We start from the raw sequence: 17913 nt of genomic DNA on the forward strand, positions 1-17913 counted from the left end.
ATGAATTGCACTTTGGATGGTGTATCAATACACCCAGTCACTACAAAGATACAGGCATCCTTCCTAACTCAGTTGCCGGAGAGGAAGGACACCGCTCAGGGATTTCACAAGGCCAATGGTGACTTTAAAACAGTTACAGAGTTTAATGGCTGTAGGAGAAAACAGAGGATGGATCAACAACGTTTTAATTACTCCACAATACCAACCTAAATGACAGAGTGAAAAGAAGGACTCCTGTACAGAATAAAAATATTCCAAAACATGCATCCTGTTTGCAAAGAAATTAACTTTATGTCCTGAATACAAAGCGTTATGTTTGGGGCAAATCCAACACAACACATCACTGAGTACCACTCATCATCTTTTCAAGCATGGTGGTGGCTGCATCAGGTTATGGGTATGCTTGTCATCGGCAAGGACTAGGGAGTTTTTTGGGATAAAAATAAACAGAATAGAGCTAAGCACAGGCAAATTCCTAGAGGAAGACCTGCTTCAGTATGCTTTCCAACAGACACTGGGAGACAAATTCCCCTTTCAGCAGGACAATAACCTAAAACACAAGGCCAAATATACACTGGAGTTGCTTACCAAGACAACATTGAATGAATGTTACTGAGTGGCCTAGTTACAGTTTTGACTTAAATCAGTTTGAAAATCTATGGCAAGACTTGAAAATGGCTGCCTAGCAATGATCAACAACCAACTTGACAGAGCTTGAATAATTTTTTTAAGAATAATGTGCAAATATAGTACTTACCCAGAAAGACCGAAGGTGATTCTAACATGTATTGACTCAGGGGTGTGAATACTTATGTAAACAAGATATTTCTGTATTTCATTTTCAATACATTTGCAAAAGTTTCTAAAAACATGTTTTCACTTTGTCATTATGGGATATTGTGTGTAGATGGGTGAGAAAAATTATTAATTCAATCGATTTTGAAATGTAACAAATTAATTGTTGAGTTAAGCAGGCCAGATGAATGGTGCTGTAATTGAATCCAGAGAGAGGAACACAGGGTCACAGGTTCAGGTAGGATCATACATCACTAGGGATGAGTAGTGTCTCCAATGAACCCAGCGCAACCCTAAGTCACCCCCAACATTTCAAGGACAGGGATAGAGAGAGAGATAGTTTGAGGAGAGAGAGAGAGAGAGAGAGAGAGAGAGAGAGAGAGAGAGAGAGAGAGAGGGGGAGAGAGATAGGTGGAGAGAGAAAGAGTTGGTTAAGGGCTGTAAGTAAGCATTTCACTGTAATGTCTGCACCTGTTGTATTCGGCGCATGTGACCAATAAAATTGGATTTGATTTGATTTGATTTGAGAGAGCGAGTGTAGGAGGTATTGGCAGGTGATTAGTGTGTGAATGGGTTGGTTGGTTGGTTGGTTGGTTTAATGATTGACAGTCAGACCATAGAGGTTAGTAGCTAAGTGGTCCATTGACTCCTCTGAGAAATGCTGCTTGACATCTGCTGATGACTTCATTGTCTCAGTGTTCTTCAATTAGACTGTGGGTGAATCTCAATAGTCTCAATACTCCTCTGTCTGATGTGTGCACTAGCACACTCCCCCTCGTGGATTGGATTAGACTAAGCTGAAGGGCCTATAGGGAGTGTCCAGACCAAGTGTAACACCTTTTGCACCTTGCACATGAACTTTACCGTCAAGCATGTATTAAATAATATGTATTCTCAACCATTTGAAAATTTTTCCTTTATGGTTTGAGTGCGAGTACCCTTTGGATTATATTTCGTTTTTTTACTCTTAGCTGCTTACTATATAGCCTTGGCTCACACTCTTGTTTTCTCTCTAATTCAGAATGACAAGGCTAAGAGAGAGCTGTCGTCTCAGTGTATGTCTTTAGTCTGGTGTTGACAGACATGGAGACACAGACTCATACACACAGACACACACACACTCACTCACACTCACACACAGTCACAGGGAGCTGGCTCCTGGCTACTTCTCACCATTCAATCATCATGGGACTCATACACAGTAGTGCGCACACACACACACTGCGCACAAGCTAAAATCACTTTGTGACCCTGAGATTTGAATCATATTCTACTTAACATGTGGCCTGGGCTCTAATTATTCTACCAATGTTCTTTATAACTCTCCTTCCCCCCCCCTCCCCCCTCCCTGGGTCCTCTCCAAATACTACCGCTGCACCATCGAGAGCATCCTGACCGACCGCAATGCACTCCAGCAGGTGGTGAAGATGGCTCATTACATCACTGGGACCGTGCTCCCTCCCATCCAGGACATCTACTCGAAATGGTGCATGAGGAAGGCCCACAGCATCATCAAGGACCCCACACACCCCAGCCAAGAGCTGTTCTCTCCCTTATCGCCGGGCAGACGGTATCGGAGCACGAGGTCTGATACCAACAGGCTCAGAGACAGTTTCTATCTACAAACCATCAGACTGCTGAACACTTGAACTGGAATGACTGGACATGCACTCATGCACACACCCACACAGATATACACTCACCCCCCCCTCCCCCACACACACACACACACACACATATAAACTCATGCTAAACACACATCACAACGGCTTCTACCAGACTCTTATTATTATTGCTAAATACTGCACAATTGAAACACTTGCCCCCATATCCCCCCTTCCCTGATACACGTGTCAACTTTGGACTATAAATTGTGCCTTCCTGTATTATACTTTTGCTAAAATGTTTATTTTATTCTACTGAGCCATTTACTTCATGTTTGTATTCTTATCTTTTATTATTTCTTATTGTTGTTGCATCGTCGAGAAGGAACCTGCAAGAAAGCATTTGTTGGATGGTGTGTACCATGTGTATCCTGTACATACGAATAATAAAACTTGAAACACTTGTGGAGGTTGTCTCCTGGGGGTCTGAGAGGGAGGATGAATAGGGCCATTGATGTTCTGACACCCACACACACCTCCGATACACTAATGTCCTCCTCCTACACTTTACATCACTAATTTGACATGGGGTTCTCTAAGGAGCATTAGCTGAATTGGTTAGTTATGTAAATGTTGATATTATTCTGTGACCGTTTGTGGTTGTAGTTTCTGTAGATGGGTCTTTCTATAAATAAAGGGGCCAATGTGTGACATCAGGGTCAGAATTTCAAAATGGTTTGATATACATTTAAAAATGATTTTCTTGTAGCTTAACATGTGTAGTTACAGGGATACAAGTATAGGTAGGCACAATGAGACCATAACTCCACCTAGCAACAACAAAACATCTACATGTCATTCAAAATATCACAAGAAACATGGACACCACATGTTTCTTTGTCATGCCTAGTTGCCAGGTCTTTTTGTGCTTTAGTTAACAACCCTGATTGGCCCATAGGATGGTTTAGAGCCCACCCCCTTACCCAGATGAACAGTCATTGGTCTATTATAATCAGATCACATTGTGATGTCATGATGTGGGCCAAAAGTTCCATCCCTCCTGAACAGGCTGAAAATCCAGGCATTTCACGTTTTTAACTGCACTGCCCCTTTAAAATGTTTAGACAGTGCCTGACTGACTGACTGACCACGCTATCATAATACTCATGGCCTGTCCAGAAACAACCCCTAGCCCCTACTGCCCAGAGTCTAGACACTTGTGGAGATCTGAGATGGATTGATGGGTGGTGACATTGTGAGAGCTCCACCTTACCCTCTGAAAGGCTTGGAGGAATGTTGGTGGTATTGCTTACACCTGTCCAATCCTCTCAGATCTCAACAAGTGTCTAGGGGTAGGGGCTAGGGGTTGCTTCTGAACAGGATCCCACAACCCTCCGGGTGTGTGGTGGACCTACAGCACGACTCGAGGCATTGGTTGGATGTTTCATTCTATTGCTATACACACATGGATTTGCACAGGTGTAAGCTGGACACACCCACAGCACCCTATCAGGCTGATCAGACAGTTCTGGGTAGCTGAAGACCTGCTGTAAACAGTGAAAGGATACATTTACATGTCTACTATTCACACACTTGCTTCATTCCCGTGAGTTAGATGTGCAACCACTGACTAACTATAGCTAGGGGCATATCTCTAGTCTAGTTGTTTTAACCCTATTCTATGGATTTCACATGACTGGGCAAGGGCGCGGGAGCCAGGCCCAGACAATCAGAATGAGTTTTACCCGACAAAAGGGCTTTGTAACAAAAATAAATTCTCCTCAGAACCACCCACCCGTTTATATTTTTGTTTAGAGTAGGAAGACCCAGATACAGAGCTGCCAACTCTCATGCTTTCGCCGTGTGACACACGTTTTTGCCTGTTTTCACACGCACTCACGCCACACATCCAATTTCTCACGCAACAAAAATCGTCCGAGACTCGTTCGTTCCTTTTTTTCAAACTCCCCGACGGTAGATGGCGCTGATGAGCGCCACTGAACCATATGCGCTGCACCCCGAAGTTAGAGACAGAAGAAGATATACTATTGCCGCGAAAGACAACAGGAGAATAAACAGTCACTACCTCAATAAGTCTGATAAGAAGCTGAGCTGAGACTAGGTATGTAACAATGAAATGTCGTCCAATTGAGTACTCACTGTCTTAAAATTTAAAAACTTGAAGCTGTGTTGTGTTTCCTGACAAGTGCTGTGGACTATGCACTTAAGAAGCTGCCACTGGAAGAGCCACTGATCAAGCACGCACAATTTGTCAATTTGTAGATGTACGGCAGAGGGCTGAAAGTGACATCGAAGATGTCCTGTACTTTGTTGAAAGGTTAGTTTTTTTTCTCTAATTATTGACTATCATCTTAGCTAAAATACCCTGTGTTTTATGATGAGGTGTGTTCACTCCTAAACTGCACATGAGATATTCTTATGTGGCTTCTCCTCAAAGATGTGTATGAACTGCTGCTGGCTGATGACTATATACCTAAAACGTAACAACTTGTAACTCTACTTTCATAAATAGGTTTCCCCATCTCCTCCCATACCATGGGCCAGAGGAGCATGACCTTCTGGGTGAGGAGTTTCTAAATTATCAGACCATGCCAATGATATCCCTGCAGGACGAAACTGAAATGGAAAGATTCTGGGCTGAAATGGCAACCCGGAAGCATAAGGTAAACATTTTTTCATTTTTTGTCTTTCCTTTTGGCAGGTGTGGCTTGGCTACATCTGTTGCTTAAAATTGATGCATGCATATATGTGTCATGCATGTTGCAAATTATGCATGTTTTTATCTGAACTTTGTTAATGGATCAACCTACAGTATACTTACAGTATTAATCAATCAAAAATCAAGGTATGTTTTTCCATTGTGTTTTGGTGCATTTTCCATAGGTGACAGGAGCCAAAGAATTCGAGAGGCTTGGTGCCGTCGCCAAGCTTGTCCTGGTGTTGCCCCATGCAAACGCAGATGCTGAGAGGGTGTTTTCAGTTGTGGGACTGAACAAAACCAAGAGAAGAAACAGCCTAGCATTGGATGGCACCCTGTCCTCAATAATGACCATAAAGATGGCCAATCTGGAGCCCTGCTTCAAATGGGAGCCCCCTTCCGATATCATCAAGGCCTCCAAGAAGGCCACAGGCCAGTATAACCATGCCGACAAATCATAGACAAGAGGCTCATTTGAGATGAGCCAGGTCTGCGCAGAATCGATCACCGGCGATCACCGCCCAATGCATGCTGGTTAGATTTGTGTCCGACTTGATCCCGAAAGTTGGCAGGTATGCAGATATGATAATATCCTGAGGAGTGTGTAAATAAAGTGAGATGTCTGTTCTTCAGGGGATGGCGCCATGGCTAAATAGTGGACAGTTAAGTTTCTATAAAGCTAAACCTAATTTCTCTCTGTTGTAAACCTAATTTCTCTCTTATGTAGCCACTAGTCTAGTTTGTGGAACACTGGTGTGAAACTGTTAGCTAAGGTCGCCACATGGTGGACAAAGACTGTAACCTCAACACTTTGCCTGAAAAACAAGCAACAATAAGGATACAATAAGTGTGCACCCTCTTTTTTTAACAGTAAAATAAGTGATCTAAAGAAGGGGAGGGAGCAGTGCTATGGAACAGAAATAGTAGTTTTTCAATAGAGTCTCTATTGTCTATTCTCAAGGTAAATAATTGTATTACTCTACAAAGTAACACACTTGGGTCTCACATTACATTTTTTGTAAGTAGGGGCAACAAACTTAAATATTATTTTTGACATTGAATCGTGTCAATGTAAAAGGGTGAGAGATAACTACACATCAGAAAGTTCTTAAACATTACACACTGCTTTGCAAACACCCACACACACAAGGTAATCAGATGTCATTAATTAACCCTTCAGACACACATAAGCCTCACATACATTTGGTCATTTGATTATCCCAATGATTTGATATGACATTCAGATGCTAGTTCTATACAGAGTGAGCTGCAATCATCCAGTAGCTAATGTTATCAAGCACCTGCGAATTGATTTGATACGTAGAAGTCACGTAATAGCGTAAAAAAACACAAATCCATGGTAGCTGCATTGGAAGGGACATGGAGTAACTTGGGAGAAGATTGAACAAATAGTGATACAAAAAAAGAAAATGGTTGGCCATCAGCAAAAGTCCATTCCCCAACACTCTTTCACTCTCCATCATCTCTCTTTCCATCTCTCTAAAATGTTTTCCCCTCATCTCTCTCTATTTCTCTATCTAAAAACAGTCCTGTAGATTACCATAATTCCAGAACTTCTAACTAACAGATCCTCCAGTGATATCTCACGGGACAGTTAACTGCAGTGTTTCTACAGTCAGTTTGGGTTGGGAGGAGTCTGATGATGATGATGACTTGCGACAACCCCTCTCTGCCCCCCCCTACCCCTCCGGTGTGTCCCGGTGTTCCGTCGCAGTATTCCGGCTGTCTTCCGTGCTGGTGCCCATACTGGAAGCGGATGTGGAGCTCTCCGACACGACAGCGAGGCAGGATGTCTGGGATCCACTCTATCACAAAGTGAGAAATCAGTTCATATGACATCACACACTCACCAGCCCAGCACGGCCCAGCCCAGCTCAATGTAAGCCTACTAAAAAGTGTGTGCCCTCAGGCCTGGAGGGAAGCTAAAATCATTCAGCTATCCAAGAATAGTAAAGCCCCCTTTACTGGCTCAAATAGCCGACCAATCAGCCTGTTACCAACCCTTAGTAAACTTCAGGAAAAAATGGTGTTTGGCCAGATACAATGTTATTTCACAGTAAACAAACTGACAACAGACTTTCAGCTTATAGGGAAGGATAACTCAATAAGCACAGCACTTACACAAATGACTGATGATTGGCTGAGAGAAATTAATGATATAATGATTGTGGGGGCTGTCTTGTTAGACTTCAGTGCAGCTTTTGACATTATCGATCATAGCATTTTTTTAGGGGGGCATAAAAGACACCAGGAAATTAGCTCCAAGTGATTTTATTTTTGGAAATCTCTTCCCAAGTATTCCCACGCATAATAAAGAGACATGATCATATACAAATGCAAACAAGGTTTGAAATTATTATGTTTTAGTCAAATATCTGTTCGGGCTTCTTGTGGTCAATTTGCAGTCTACAAATTATTTGTAATTATTTTCTGGCCCTCCTACCATCCGCTCAAGAAAACTCCCATAGCTGAATCTAGTTGATGATCCCTGATACGCATACACACACTCACTCACTCACTCACTCACTCACTCACTCACTCACTCACAGATATTGACCAACTTTGAGGAAGGTGCGTAGCTCCAGGGGTCGTTTGGCCTGTCCGTGCGGCTGTAGCCCTCAGTGGGGTCAGGAGTGGGGGTTCGAGACAGCGGAACGGAGAGTAGGAACCATCAATGTTCTTCACAACACTCTGGGTCGACTCCAGGGCCAGCTACACAGCCAGAGGAGGACAGAGAGCGAGAGGGATACAGTTGAAGTCAGAAGTTTACATACACCTTAGCCAAATACATTTAAACTCAGTTTTTCACAATTCCTGTCATTTAATCCTAGTAAAAATTCCCTGTCTTAGGTCAGTTAAGATCACCACTTTATTTTAAGAAAGTGAAATGTCAGAATAATAGTAGAGAGAATGATTTATTTCAGCTTCAAGATATCCACATAATATTCCTTCCTCATGATACCATCTATTTTGTGAAGTGCACCAGTCCCTCCTGCAGCAAAGCACCCCCACAGCATGATGCTGCCACCCCCGTGCTTCACGGTTGGGATGGTGTTCTTCGGCTTGCAAGCTTTCCCCTTTTTTTTATGGCGGTTTTGGAGCAGTGGCTTCTTCCTTGCTGAGATTCCTTTCAGGTTATGTCGATATAGGACTCGTTTTACTGTGGATATAGATACATTTGTACCCGTTTCCTACAGCATCTTCACAAGGTCCTTTGCTGTTGTTCTGGGATTGATTTGCACTTTTCGCACCAAAGTACGTTCATCTCTAGGAGACAGAACGCGTCTCCTTCCTGAGCGGTATGACGGCTGCGTGGTCCCATGGTGTTTATACTTGCGTACTATTGTTTGTACAGATGAACGTGGTACCTTCAGGCGTTTGGAAATTGCTCCCAAGGATGAACCAGACTTGTGGAGGTCTACAATTTTTTTCTGAGGTCTTGGCTGATTTCTTTTGATTTTCCCATGATGTCAAGCAAAGAGGCACTGAGTTTAAAGGTAGGCCTTGAAATACATCCACAGGTACACCTCCAATTGACTCAAATTATGTCAATTAGCCTATCAGAAGCTTCTAAAGCCATGACATTTTCTGGAATTTTCCAAGCTGTTTAAAGGCACAGTCAACTTAGTGTCTGTAAACTTCTGACCCACTGGAATTGTGATATAGTGAATTATAAGTGAAATAATCTGTTGTTAAGGAGCCTTTTGGACCTAGACTTGGCGCTCTGGTACCGCTTGCCGTGCGGTAGCAGAGAGAACAGTCTATGGCCTTCCTCTGTCACCGCCTAGTACAGTGAGGGAAAAAAGTATTTGATCCCCTGCTGATGTTGTACGTTTTCCCACTGACAAAGACATGATCAGTCTATAATTTTAATGGTAGGTTTATTTGAACAGTGAGAGACAGAATAACAACAAAATAATCCAGAAAAACGCATGTCAAAAATGTTATAAATTGATTTGCATTTTAAAGAGGGAAATAAGTATTTGACCCCTCTGCAAAACATGACTTAATACTTGGTGGCAAAACCCTTGTTGGCAATCACAGAGGTCAGACGTTTCTTGTAGTTGGCCACCAGGTTTGCACACATCTCAGGAGGGATTTTGTTCCACTCCTCTTTGCAGATCATCTCCAAGTCATTAAGGTTTCGAGGCTGACGTTTGGCAACTCGAACCTTCAGCTCCCTCCACAGATTTTCTATGGGATTAAGGTCTGGAGACTGGCTAGGCCACTCCAGGACCTTAATGTGCTTCTTCTTGAGCCACTCCTTTGTTGTCTTGGCCGTGTGTTTTGGGTCATTGTCATGCTGGAATACCCATCCACGATCCATTTTCAATGCCCTGGCTGAGGGAAGGAGGTTCTCACCCAAGATTTGACGGTACATGGCCCCGTCCATCGTCCCTTTGATGCGGTGAAGTTGTCCTGTCCCCTTAGCAGAAAAACACCCCCAAAGCATAATGTTTCCACCTCCATGTTTGACGGTGGGGATGGTGTTCTTGGGGTCATGGGCAGCATTCCTCCTCCTCCAAACACGGCGAGTTGAGTTGATGCCAAAGAGCTCCATTTTGGTCTCATCTGACCACAACACTTTCACCCAGTTCTCCTCTGAATCATTCAGATGTTCATTGGCAAACTTCAGACGGGCATGTATATGTGTTTCTTGAGCAGGGGGACCTTGCGGGCGCTGCAGGATTTCAGTCCTTCACGGCATAGTGTGTTACCAATTGTTTTCTTGGTGACTATGGTCCCAGCTGCCTTGAGATCATTGACAAGATCCTCCCATGTAGTTCTGGGCTGATTCCTCACCGCTCTCATGATCATTGCAACTCCACGAGGTGAGAACTTGCATGGAGCCCCAGGCTGAGGGAGATTGACAGGTCTTTTGTGTTTCTTCCATTTGCGAATAATCGCACCAACTGTTGTCACCTTCTCACCAAGCTGCTTGGCGATGGTCTTGTAGCCCATTCCAGCCTTGTGTAGGTCTACAATCTTGTCCCTGACATCCTTGGAGAGCTCTTTGGTCTTGGCCATGGTGGAGAGTTTGGAATCTGATTGATTGATTGCTTCTGTGGACAGGTGTCTTTTATACAGGTAACAAACTGAGATTAGGAGCACTCCCTTTAAGAGTGTGCTCCTAATCTCAGCTCGTTACCTGTCTAAAAGACACCTGGGAGCCAGAAATCTTTCTGATTGAGGGGGGGTCAAATACTTATTTCCCTCATTAAAATGCAAATCAATTTATAACATTTTTGACATGCGTTTTTCTGGATTTGTTTGTTGTTATTCTGTCTCTCACTGTTCAAATAAACCTACCATTAAAATTATAGACTGGTCATCTCTTTGTCAGTGGGCAAACGTACAAAATCAGCAGGGGATCAAATACGTTTTTCCCTCACTGTGTATAGGTCCTGGATGACAGGAAGCTTGGCCCCAGTGATGTACTGGGCTGTACACACTACCCTCTATAGCGCCTTACGGTCGGATGCCGAGCAGTTGCCATACCAGGCGGTGATGCAACCGGTCAGGATGCTCTCGATGGTGCAGCTGTAGGACTGTTTGAGGATCTGGGGACCCATGCCAAATCTTTTCAGTCTCCTGGGGGGGAAAAAGGCGTTGTCGTGCCCTCTTCACAACTTTCTTGGTGTGTTTGGACCATGATAGTTTGTTGGTGATGTGTACACCAAGGAACTTGAAACTCTCGACCCGCTCCACTACAGCCCCGTCAATGTGAATGGGGGCGTGTTCGGCCCTCCTTTTCCTGTAGTCCACGATCATCTCCTTTGTCTTGCTCATGTTGAGAGAGAGGTTGTTGTCCTGGCACCACACTGCCAGGTCTCTGACCTCCTCCCTATAGGCTGTCTCATCGTTGTCGGTGATCAGGCCTACCACCGCTGTGTCATCAGCAAACTTAATGATGGTGTTGGAGTCGTGCTTGGCCACGCAGTCGTGGGTAAACAGGGAGTACAGGAGGGGTTTTAAGCACGCACCCCTGAGGGGCCCCTGTGTTGATGATCAGTGTGGCAGATGTGTTGTTAACTACCCTTACCACCTGGGGGCGGCCCGTCAGGAAGTCCAGGATCCAGTTGCAGAGGGAGGTGTTTAGTCCCAGGGTCCTTGGCTTAGTGATGAGCTTTGTGGGCACTATGGTGTTGAACGCTGAGCTGTAGTCAATGAACAGCATTCTCAGATAGGTGTTCCTTTTGTCCAGGTGGGAAAGGGCAATGTGGAGTGCGATTGAGATTGCGTCATCTGTGGATCTGTTGGGGCGGTATGCGAATTGGAGTGGGTCTAGTGTTTCCGGGATGATGGTGTTGATGTGAGACATGACCAGCCTTTCAAAGCACTTCATGGCTACCGACGTGAGTGCTATGGGGCGGTAGTCATTTAGGCAGGTTACCTTCGCTTTCTTGGGCACAATCCAAGAAAAGCTTCTCAACACACTGACATAAGAAGTTTGAGAACTTTGTAAGTAGATGAAATAAAAGAGAGCTCAAAGAGGGATGGGGGAGTGACATAAAAGAGAGTGAAAGGACCGTTAACATTTTAGCAGATGCTCTTATCCAGAGCGACTTTCAAGGGCACATCGATAGATTTATTTTTCACCTAGTCAGCTCTGGGATTCGAATCAGCAACTCTCTTTACCGCTAGGCTACGTGCCTCTGGGGTGTCAAATATTTGTTTGACCTGCATCAGGTTGGTGATGTGCCAGGTGTACTTTGAGAAGGAGCCATGGGGCAGATCATCATTTCTCACAAACGCTGACCAAAGAAAACAAAAATATGTTTTTACCTAAAAGTTGTGGTTGCATTAGGGTTGTGGTTCGTGTCGGGATTGTGTTAAGGTTTACCTGTAGTTGTTTTAGGATTAGTCTTGTGAGGCCATCCGTCCAAATATTGGAAGTCTGGAGAACTTCAGTACTTTTTCTTTGAATGGGTGTGCTGGCTGTTAACGCTCGCTTTTGATTGGCCCTGAGTAGAAATTATATTACGTTTTGTCTGTGCCTCTTTTCCTAATGGGTTGGGCAAAGACTTAGTAGCCTATGCTGTGTTATTTTTGTATCTTATCCTAGCTAGTTTGTTGCAAGTCAGTAAAAAAATATTTGATTGGTTTGTTAGGTGGCAATGCTTCAACTAGCTTCCATCTAGACTCTAGACCGTATTTTTGGCATTTTTCTGCAGAAAAGTTCCCCAGGCTATGTTAGGTTTAGAGTAGGCTCATTTGTGGAGTTGTAGTTGCATTAGGGTTGGGGTTGGGTTAGGTTTGGGTTGTGGTTCTCGTTAAGGTTTACCAGAGGTAGCGTTGGGCAGCCGTCTCTTCTTGGATCCCAGGGACAGACAGTGCTGCAGGGCGTTGAAGAACACCTGGGGAACCTTGAACACCAGAGCCTCCGGCTTACCTGGAGACAACAACATCTTCATCATCATCATCATCATCAATTAAACAAACTCAGAGGGGCGGAGGGCTGTGTATGTGTGTTACTGTCAAACTGGTAGTGCATGGTCTGGTGGATCCTCTCTGTAACGCTGGCTAGCCACTGCTGGAACCCCAGGTTCACCAGGCTCTCAGGCTGGCTGTTCCCTGACACACACACGCGTCATATTTAAAGAGATAGAGTAATATAATATAACGTTTTAATGCTCAAGATGCTGTGGTTAATTAGATACTCATAAGAAAGAAAGAAAGAAAGAAAGAAAGATGGACAGGACAGAAACAGTTGGTGAGAGACAGAGAAACACAGTAGGGAGACAGGCAGGCAGGCAGGCAGCACCTGGCTTCTTGAGTCCAGTAGAAACGAGCACCAGGACCAGGAGGTTTCCTCTGACCAGGCCTCCTATGGCTGGGGGGCTGCCCCCACTCTCTACCCACCCCTACCCCTATCCCTACAGGACATATAGCTGGGGGAGCTGGGGATGGAGGGAGGAGTGGGGACAGGGAGGAGAGAGAGGGAAGAGAGAGAGAGAGGGGCGAGACACAGGAAAAGGAGGAAGAAAGGAGATACAGAGAGAGACAGTCACAAAGAAGAAAGAGAGGACAGATTGAGAGAGAAAAAACGTGCTCAGGCAGCTCTCAAAGAACACACAGGTCCTATTTCGATGATGAGGCACTTCTATTTGATGAACAGTGTGATTAAAAGGGCAGCTCACCAATGACGTGCTCCTCCAGACGGAGCGTTTTAGTTTTGTGAGCAGTGATTGGTTCAGACAGTTGAGATGGGTTGGAGACACAAGAACTGTGCAGTCAGCATTCCGTTGCACACCTACAGTACAAATGACAGGGAGGCAATTCACTTTCTCTTACATGCACTGCATTGCACATACACACACACCATATGACGTATTACACAAAGTGCAAAGATCACACACACACCAATCCCGCTCCTAGAGACCTACCATTGGAGCTGTAGTTGAGGAAACGTGTGAACTCTGAGGCCAGTTTCTCATCGTTGGCGAAGGCACAGACACAGGCATAGAAGTGGAGGCAGAGGTATGGAGCTGCAGGGCCAGAACCAGGACCAGGCCGAGAGATGGAGTCGGGTAAGACACCAGAGGAGACGACACCTGAGGACCCTCTCACCTCCCCATCCCCATCCTGAGAGGTCTCCATGGCTCCCCTTCCACCCACCGTACCCCCTCTGACACTCTCCTGACAGAAACACAGCGCCCTCTCTGCCCCTACCCTCACCCTTCCCCCCAGCACCTATAGTCAGGTGAAGCAGCCTCAGAGGATGACTTGGTCCACTGTTACATTTCACCACCAGGGTATTTTTGTTCACCCTCTGGACCAGGGGTCCCGGGGACTCAGTAGCCAGCCTCCAGAGCTCTTCCCTGGCCTCGGCTGAGGCCTTCAGCCCCTCCAGAATGGAACTCTTCAGAGGGAGAGGGGTGGCCTGCGTATGGCACTCCATGCCTTGCTTCACGTGGACACAGGGAGTGACAGAATTGGAAAACCTGCTTGGAGAGGGTGTTGGTCCGAACAGCAGCCTGCTGCGATTGGCTCTGGCCTGTCCTTTTACCCTGGGCGTGGCGACAGGTGGGCAGGAAGCAGCGGCCCTCGTTGTCCCGGGTCACCAGGGTCTCCTCGTCGCTCGTGGCAATGGCTGTTTCCGTGGGGACGAGCTCTACGAACCCCCGCTGTGTTGCCGCCACTCTCGCCCCCCTCCCTTGCCAGACAGAGAACACCTGTGCATGTCCACCTGAAGATCCACCACCTCTACCTTCATCTCCCTCTCCCTCTTCCCCTCCTCTGTTGATCACCACCCACACCACCTCCACCGCCCTCTCTTACACCCCCCGGCTCAGAAGACAATGCCACAGGCCATTTTCTTGCAGCTGAGCTACGAGTCCCGTTGTAAACGCCACACTGGAGACACTTCCTGATCCCCGGTAGGGTGGGCTTGCCCAGGTTGGAAAGGAAGGATGGGGTGGTGCTGGTAGCAGTCTTGCTGCTCTTTCTCTGCTTGGAGCAGAGGTTGGGCAGTGTAGGGACAGGGGTCTGTGATGTGGGGGAGACCACCAGTGTGGGGGGGTGAGGTCACTGCCACCCCAGACTCCATTTTGGGCAGTCTGGAAAACTAAGTATGAAAAGAGCACAGACACAGAGTGATCTAATTTTACTAAGTAGATAATACTGCAATCAATGTGATCAAAAAATAACTTAGGCCATAATGCAATATTTTGTTCCAGTGAAGCACTTGTAGGCCTATATCGAATTTACTTATTTAATCAGACATAGTATTTTTTTTTTATTATACAATATGGCAAATAATTTATCATGAAACACCTGTTATTTATCAACTCATGTAACTTTCATAAGAAAGGAATAGAAAACCCCATTTATTTAGGATGACATTGTCCCTGAAGTGAACAATAACGTTGCGTAAAATGTGTCCATAATTACAGTGGGGAAAAAAAGTATTTAGTCAGCCACCGATTGTGCAAGTTCTCCCACTTAAAAAGATGAGAGAGGCCTTTCATTTTCATCGTAGGTACACGTCAACTATGACAGACAAAATGAGAAAAAAATTTCCTGAAAATCACATTGTAGGATTTTTAATGAATTTATTTGCAAATTATGGTGGAAAATAAGTATTTGGTCAATAACAAAAGTTTCTCAATACTTTGTTATATACCCTTTGTTGGCAATGACACAGGTCAAACGTTTTCTGTAAGTCTTCACAAGGTTTTCACACACTGTTGCTGGTATTTTGGCCCATTCCTCCATGCAGATCTCCTCTATAGCAGTGATGTTTTGGGCCTGTCACTGGGCAACACGGACTTTCAACTCCCTCCAAAGATTTTCTATGGGGTTGAGATCTGGAGACTGGCTAGGCCACTCCAGGACCTTGAAATGCTTCTTACGAAGCCACTCCTTCGTTGCCCGGGCGGTGTGTTTGGGATCATTGTCATGCTGAAAGACCCAGCCACGTTTCATCTTCAATGCCCTTGCTGGTGGAAGGAGGTTTTCACTCAAAATCTCACGATACATGGCCCCATTAATTCTTTCCTTTACACGGATCAGTCGTCCTGGTCCCTTTGCAGAAAAACAGCCCCAAAGCATGATGTTTCCACCCCCATGCTTCACAGTAGGTATGGTGTTCTTTGGATGCAACTCAGCATTCTTTGTCCTCCAAACACGACGAGTTGAGTTTTTACCAAAAAGTTATATTTTGGTTTCATCTGACCATATGACATTCTCCCAATCCTCTTCTGGATCATCCAAATGCACTCTAGCAAACTTCAGACGGGCCTGGACATGTACTGGCTTAAGCAGGGGGACATGTCTGGCACTGCAGGATTTGAGTCCCTGGCGGCGTAGTGTGTTACTGATGGTAGGCTTTGTTACTTTGGTCCCAGCTCTCTGCAGGTCATTCACTAGGTCCCCCCGTGTGGTTCTGGGATTTTTGCTCACCGTTCTTGTGATCATTTTGACCCCACAGGGTGAGATCTTGCGTGGAGCCCCAGATCGAGGGAGATTATCAGTGGTCTTGTATGTCTTCCATTTCCAAATAATTGCTCCCACAGTTGATTTCTTCAAACCAAGCTGCTTACCTATTGCAGATTCAGTCTTCCCAGCCTGGTGCAGGTCTACAATTTTGTTTCTGGTGTCCTTTGACAGCTCTTTGGTCTTGGCCATAGTGGAGTTTGGAGTGTGACTGTTTGAGGTTGTGGACAGGTGTCTTTTATACTGATAACAATTTCAAACAGGTGCCATTAATACAGGTAACAAGTGGAGGACAGAGGAGCCTCTTAAAGAAGGATTACAGGTCTGAGAGAGCCAGAAATCTTGCTTGTTTGTAGGTGACCAAATACTTATTTCCCACCATAATTTGCAAATAAATTCATTAAAATCCTACAATGTGATTTTCTTATTTTTTTTTCCCTCAATTTGTCTGTCATAGTTGACGTGTACCTATGATGAAAATTACAGGCCTCTCTCATCTTTTTAAGTGGGAGAACTTGCACAATTGGTGGCTGACTAAGTACTTTTTTTCCCCACTGTATGTATACCAGACGCATCGCAATCTACTGTTCCATGCGTGTTTGGCCATGATTGGTTACAGCTGACTGGATACCTATGTTGTTTCACTACCTATGATCATGCCGCTGTATGGCGGGTTTCAGTTTCTATTCACAAGCCTCTCGACCGTCGCCATTCCTCCTTACATCCGTGTCTCCGCATTGCGCCTGTAATGAGCCTTATGTTTGGGTCGTTGGTCACAGGGCCAAGATGAGAACCATGGGAGCTACACTGAACAAAATGTCTCCTTTGCCAAGATAATCCACACACCTGACAGTTTTGGCATATCAAAAAGCTGATTAAACAGCATGATCACTACACAGGTGCACCTTGTGCTCGGGACAATAAAAGGCCACACTGAAATGTGCAGTTTTGTCACACAACACAATGCCACAGATGTATCAAGTTTTGAGGGAGCGTGCAATTGGCATGCTGACTGCAGGAATGTACACCAGATCTGTTGCCAGATAATTCAATGTTAATGTCTCTACCATAAGCCAACTCCAACATCGTTTTAGAGAATTTGGCAGTACGTCCAACTGGCGTCACAACCGCAGACCATGTGTATGGCGTCGTGTGGGCAAGCGGTTTGCCGATGTCAACGTTGTGAACAGATAACCCCACCGCCACCATGGGGCAATGGTATGGGCAGGCATTAGCTACGGACAACGAACATAATTTCATATAGTTTCGATGGAAATTTGAATGCACAGAGATAACGTGACGAGATCCTGAGGCCCATTGTCGTGTCATTCATCCGCCACCATCACCTCATGTTTCAGCATGATAATGCACAACCCAATGTCACAAGGATCTGTACACAATTCCTGGAACCTGAAAATGGCCCAGTTCTACCACGGCCTGCATACTCACCAGACATGTCACCCATTGAGCATGTTTGGGATGCTCTGGATCGACGCGTACGACAGTGTGTTCCAGTTCCCACCAATATTAAGCAACTTCGCACAGCCATTAAAGAGGAGAGGGACAACATTCCACAGGCCACAATCAACAGCCTGATCAACTCTATGCGAAGGAGATGTGTCACACTGCATGAGGCAAATGGTGATCACACCAGATACTGACTGGTTTTGTGATCAACGCCCCTACCTCTTTTTTAAGGCATCTGTGACCAACAGATGTATTCTCAGTCATTTGAAATCCATTTATTATGGCCTAATAAATGTATTTCAATTGACAGATTTTCTTAGATAACTCAGTAAAATCTTTGAAATTCTTGCACGTTGTGTTTATATTTTT

At 45.1% G+C, this 17913-nt stretch overlaps 1 protein-coding gene across 1 annotated transcript; it reads right to left on the reverse strand.

Moving 5' to 3' along the window:
* Positions 1-6415: 6415 nt before the first annotated feature.
* Positions 6416-16652, reverse strand: LOC121542192 (uncharacterized protein C2orf42 homolog). The gene is given in 11 exon segments (XM_045208275.1): positions 6416-6984; positions 7687-7851; positions 11794-11894; positions 12425-12532; positions 12616-12714; positions 13527-13628; positions 13819-14062; positions 14127-14344; positions 14398-14472; positions 14475-14628; positions 16644-16652. Coding segments are annotated over 11 exon segments (1560 nt in total). The 3' UTR covers positions 6416-6699.
* Between the last annotated feature and the right edge of the window lie 1261 nt (positions 16653-17913).

This window comes from Coregonus clupeaformis, chromosome 27 (genome assembly GCF_020615455.1).
Source record: "Coregonus clupeaformis isolate EN_2021a chromosome 27, ASM2061545v1, whole genome shotgun sequence".
Taxonomy (NCBI): domain Eukaryota; kingdom Metazoa; phylum Chordata; class Actinopteri; order Salmoniformes; family Salmonidae; genus Coregonus; species Coregonus clupeaformis.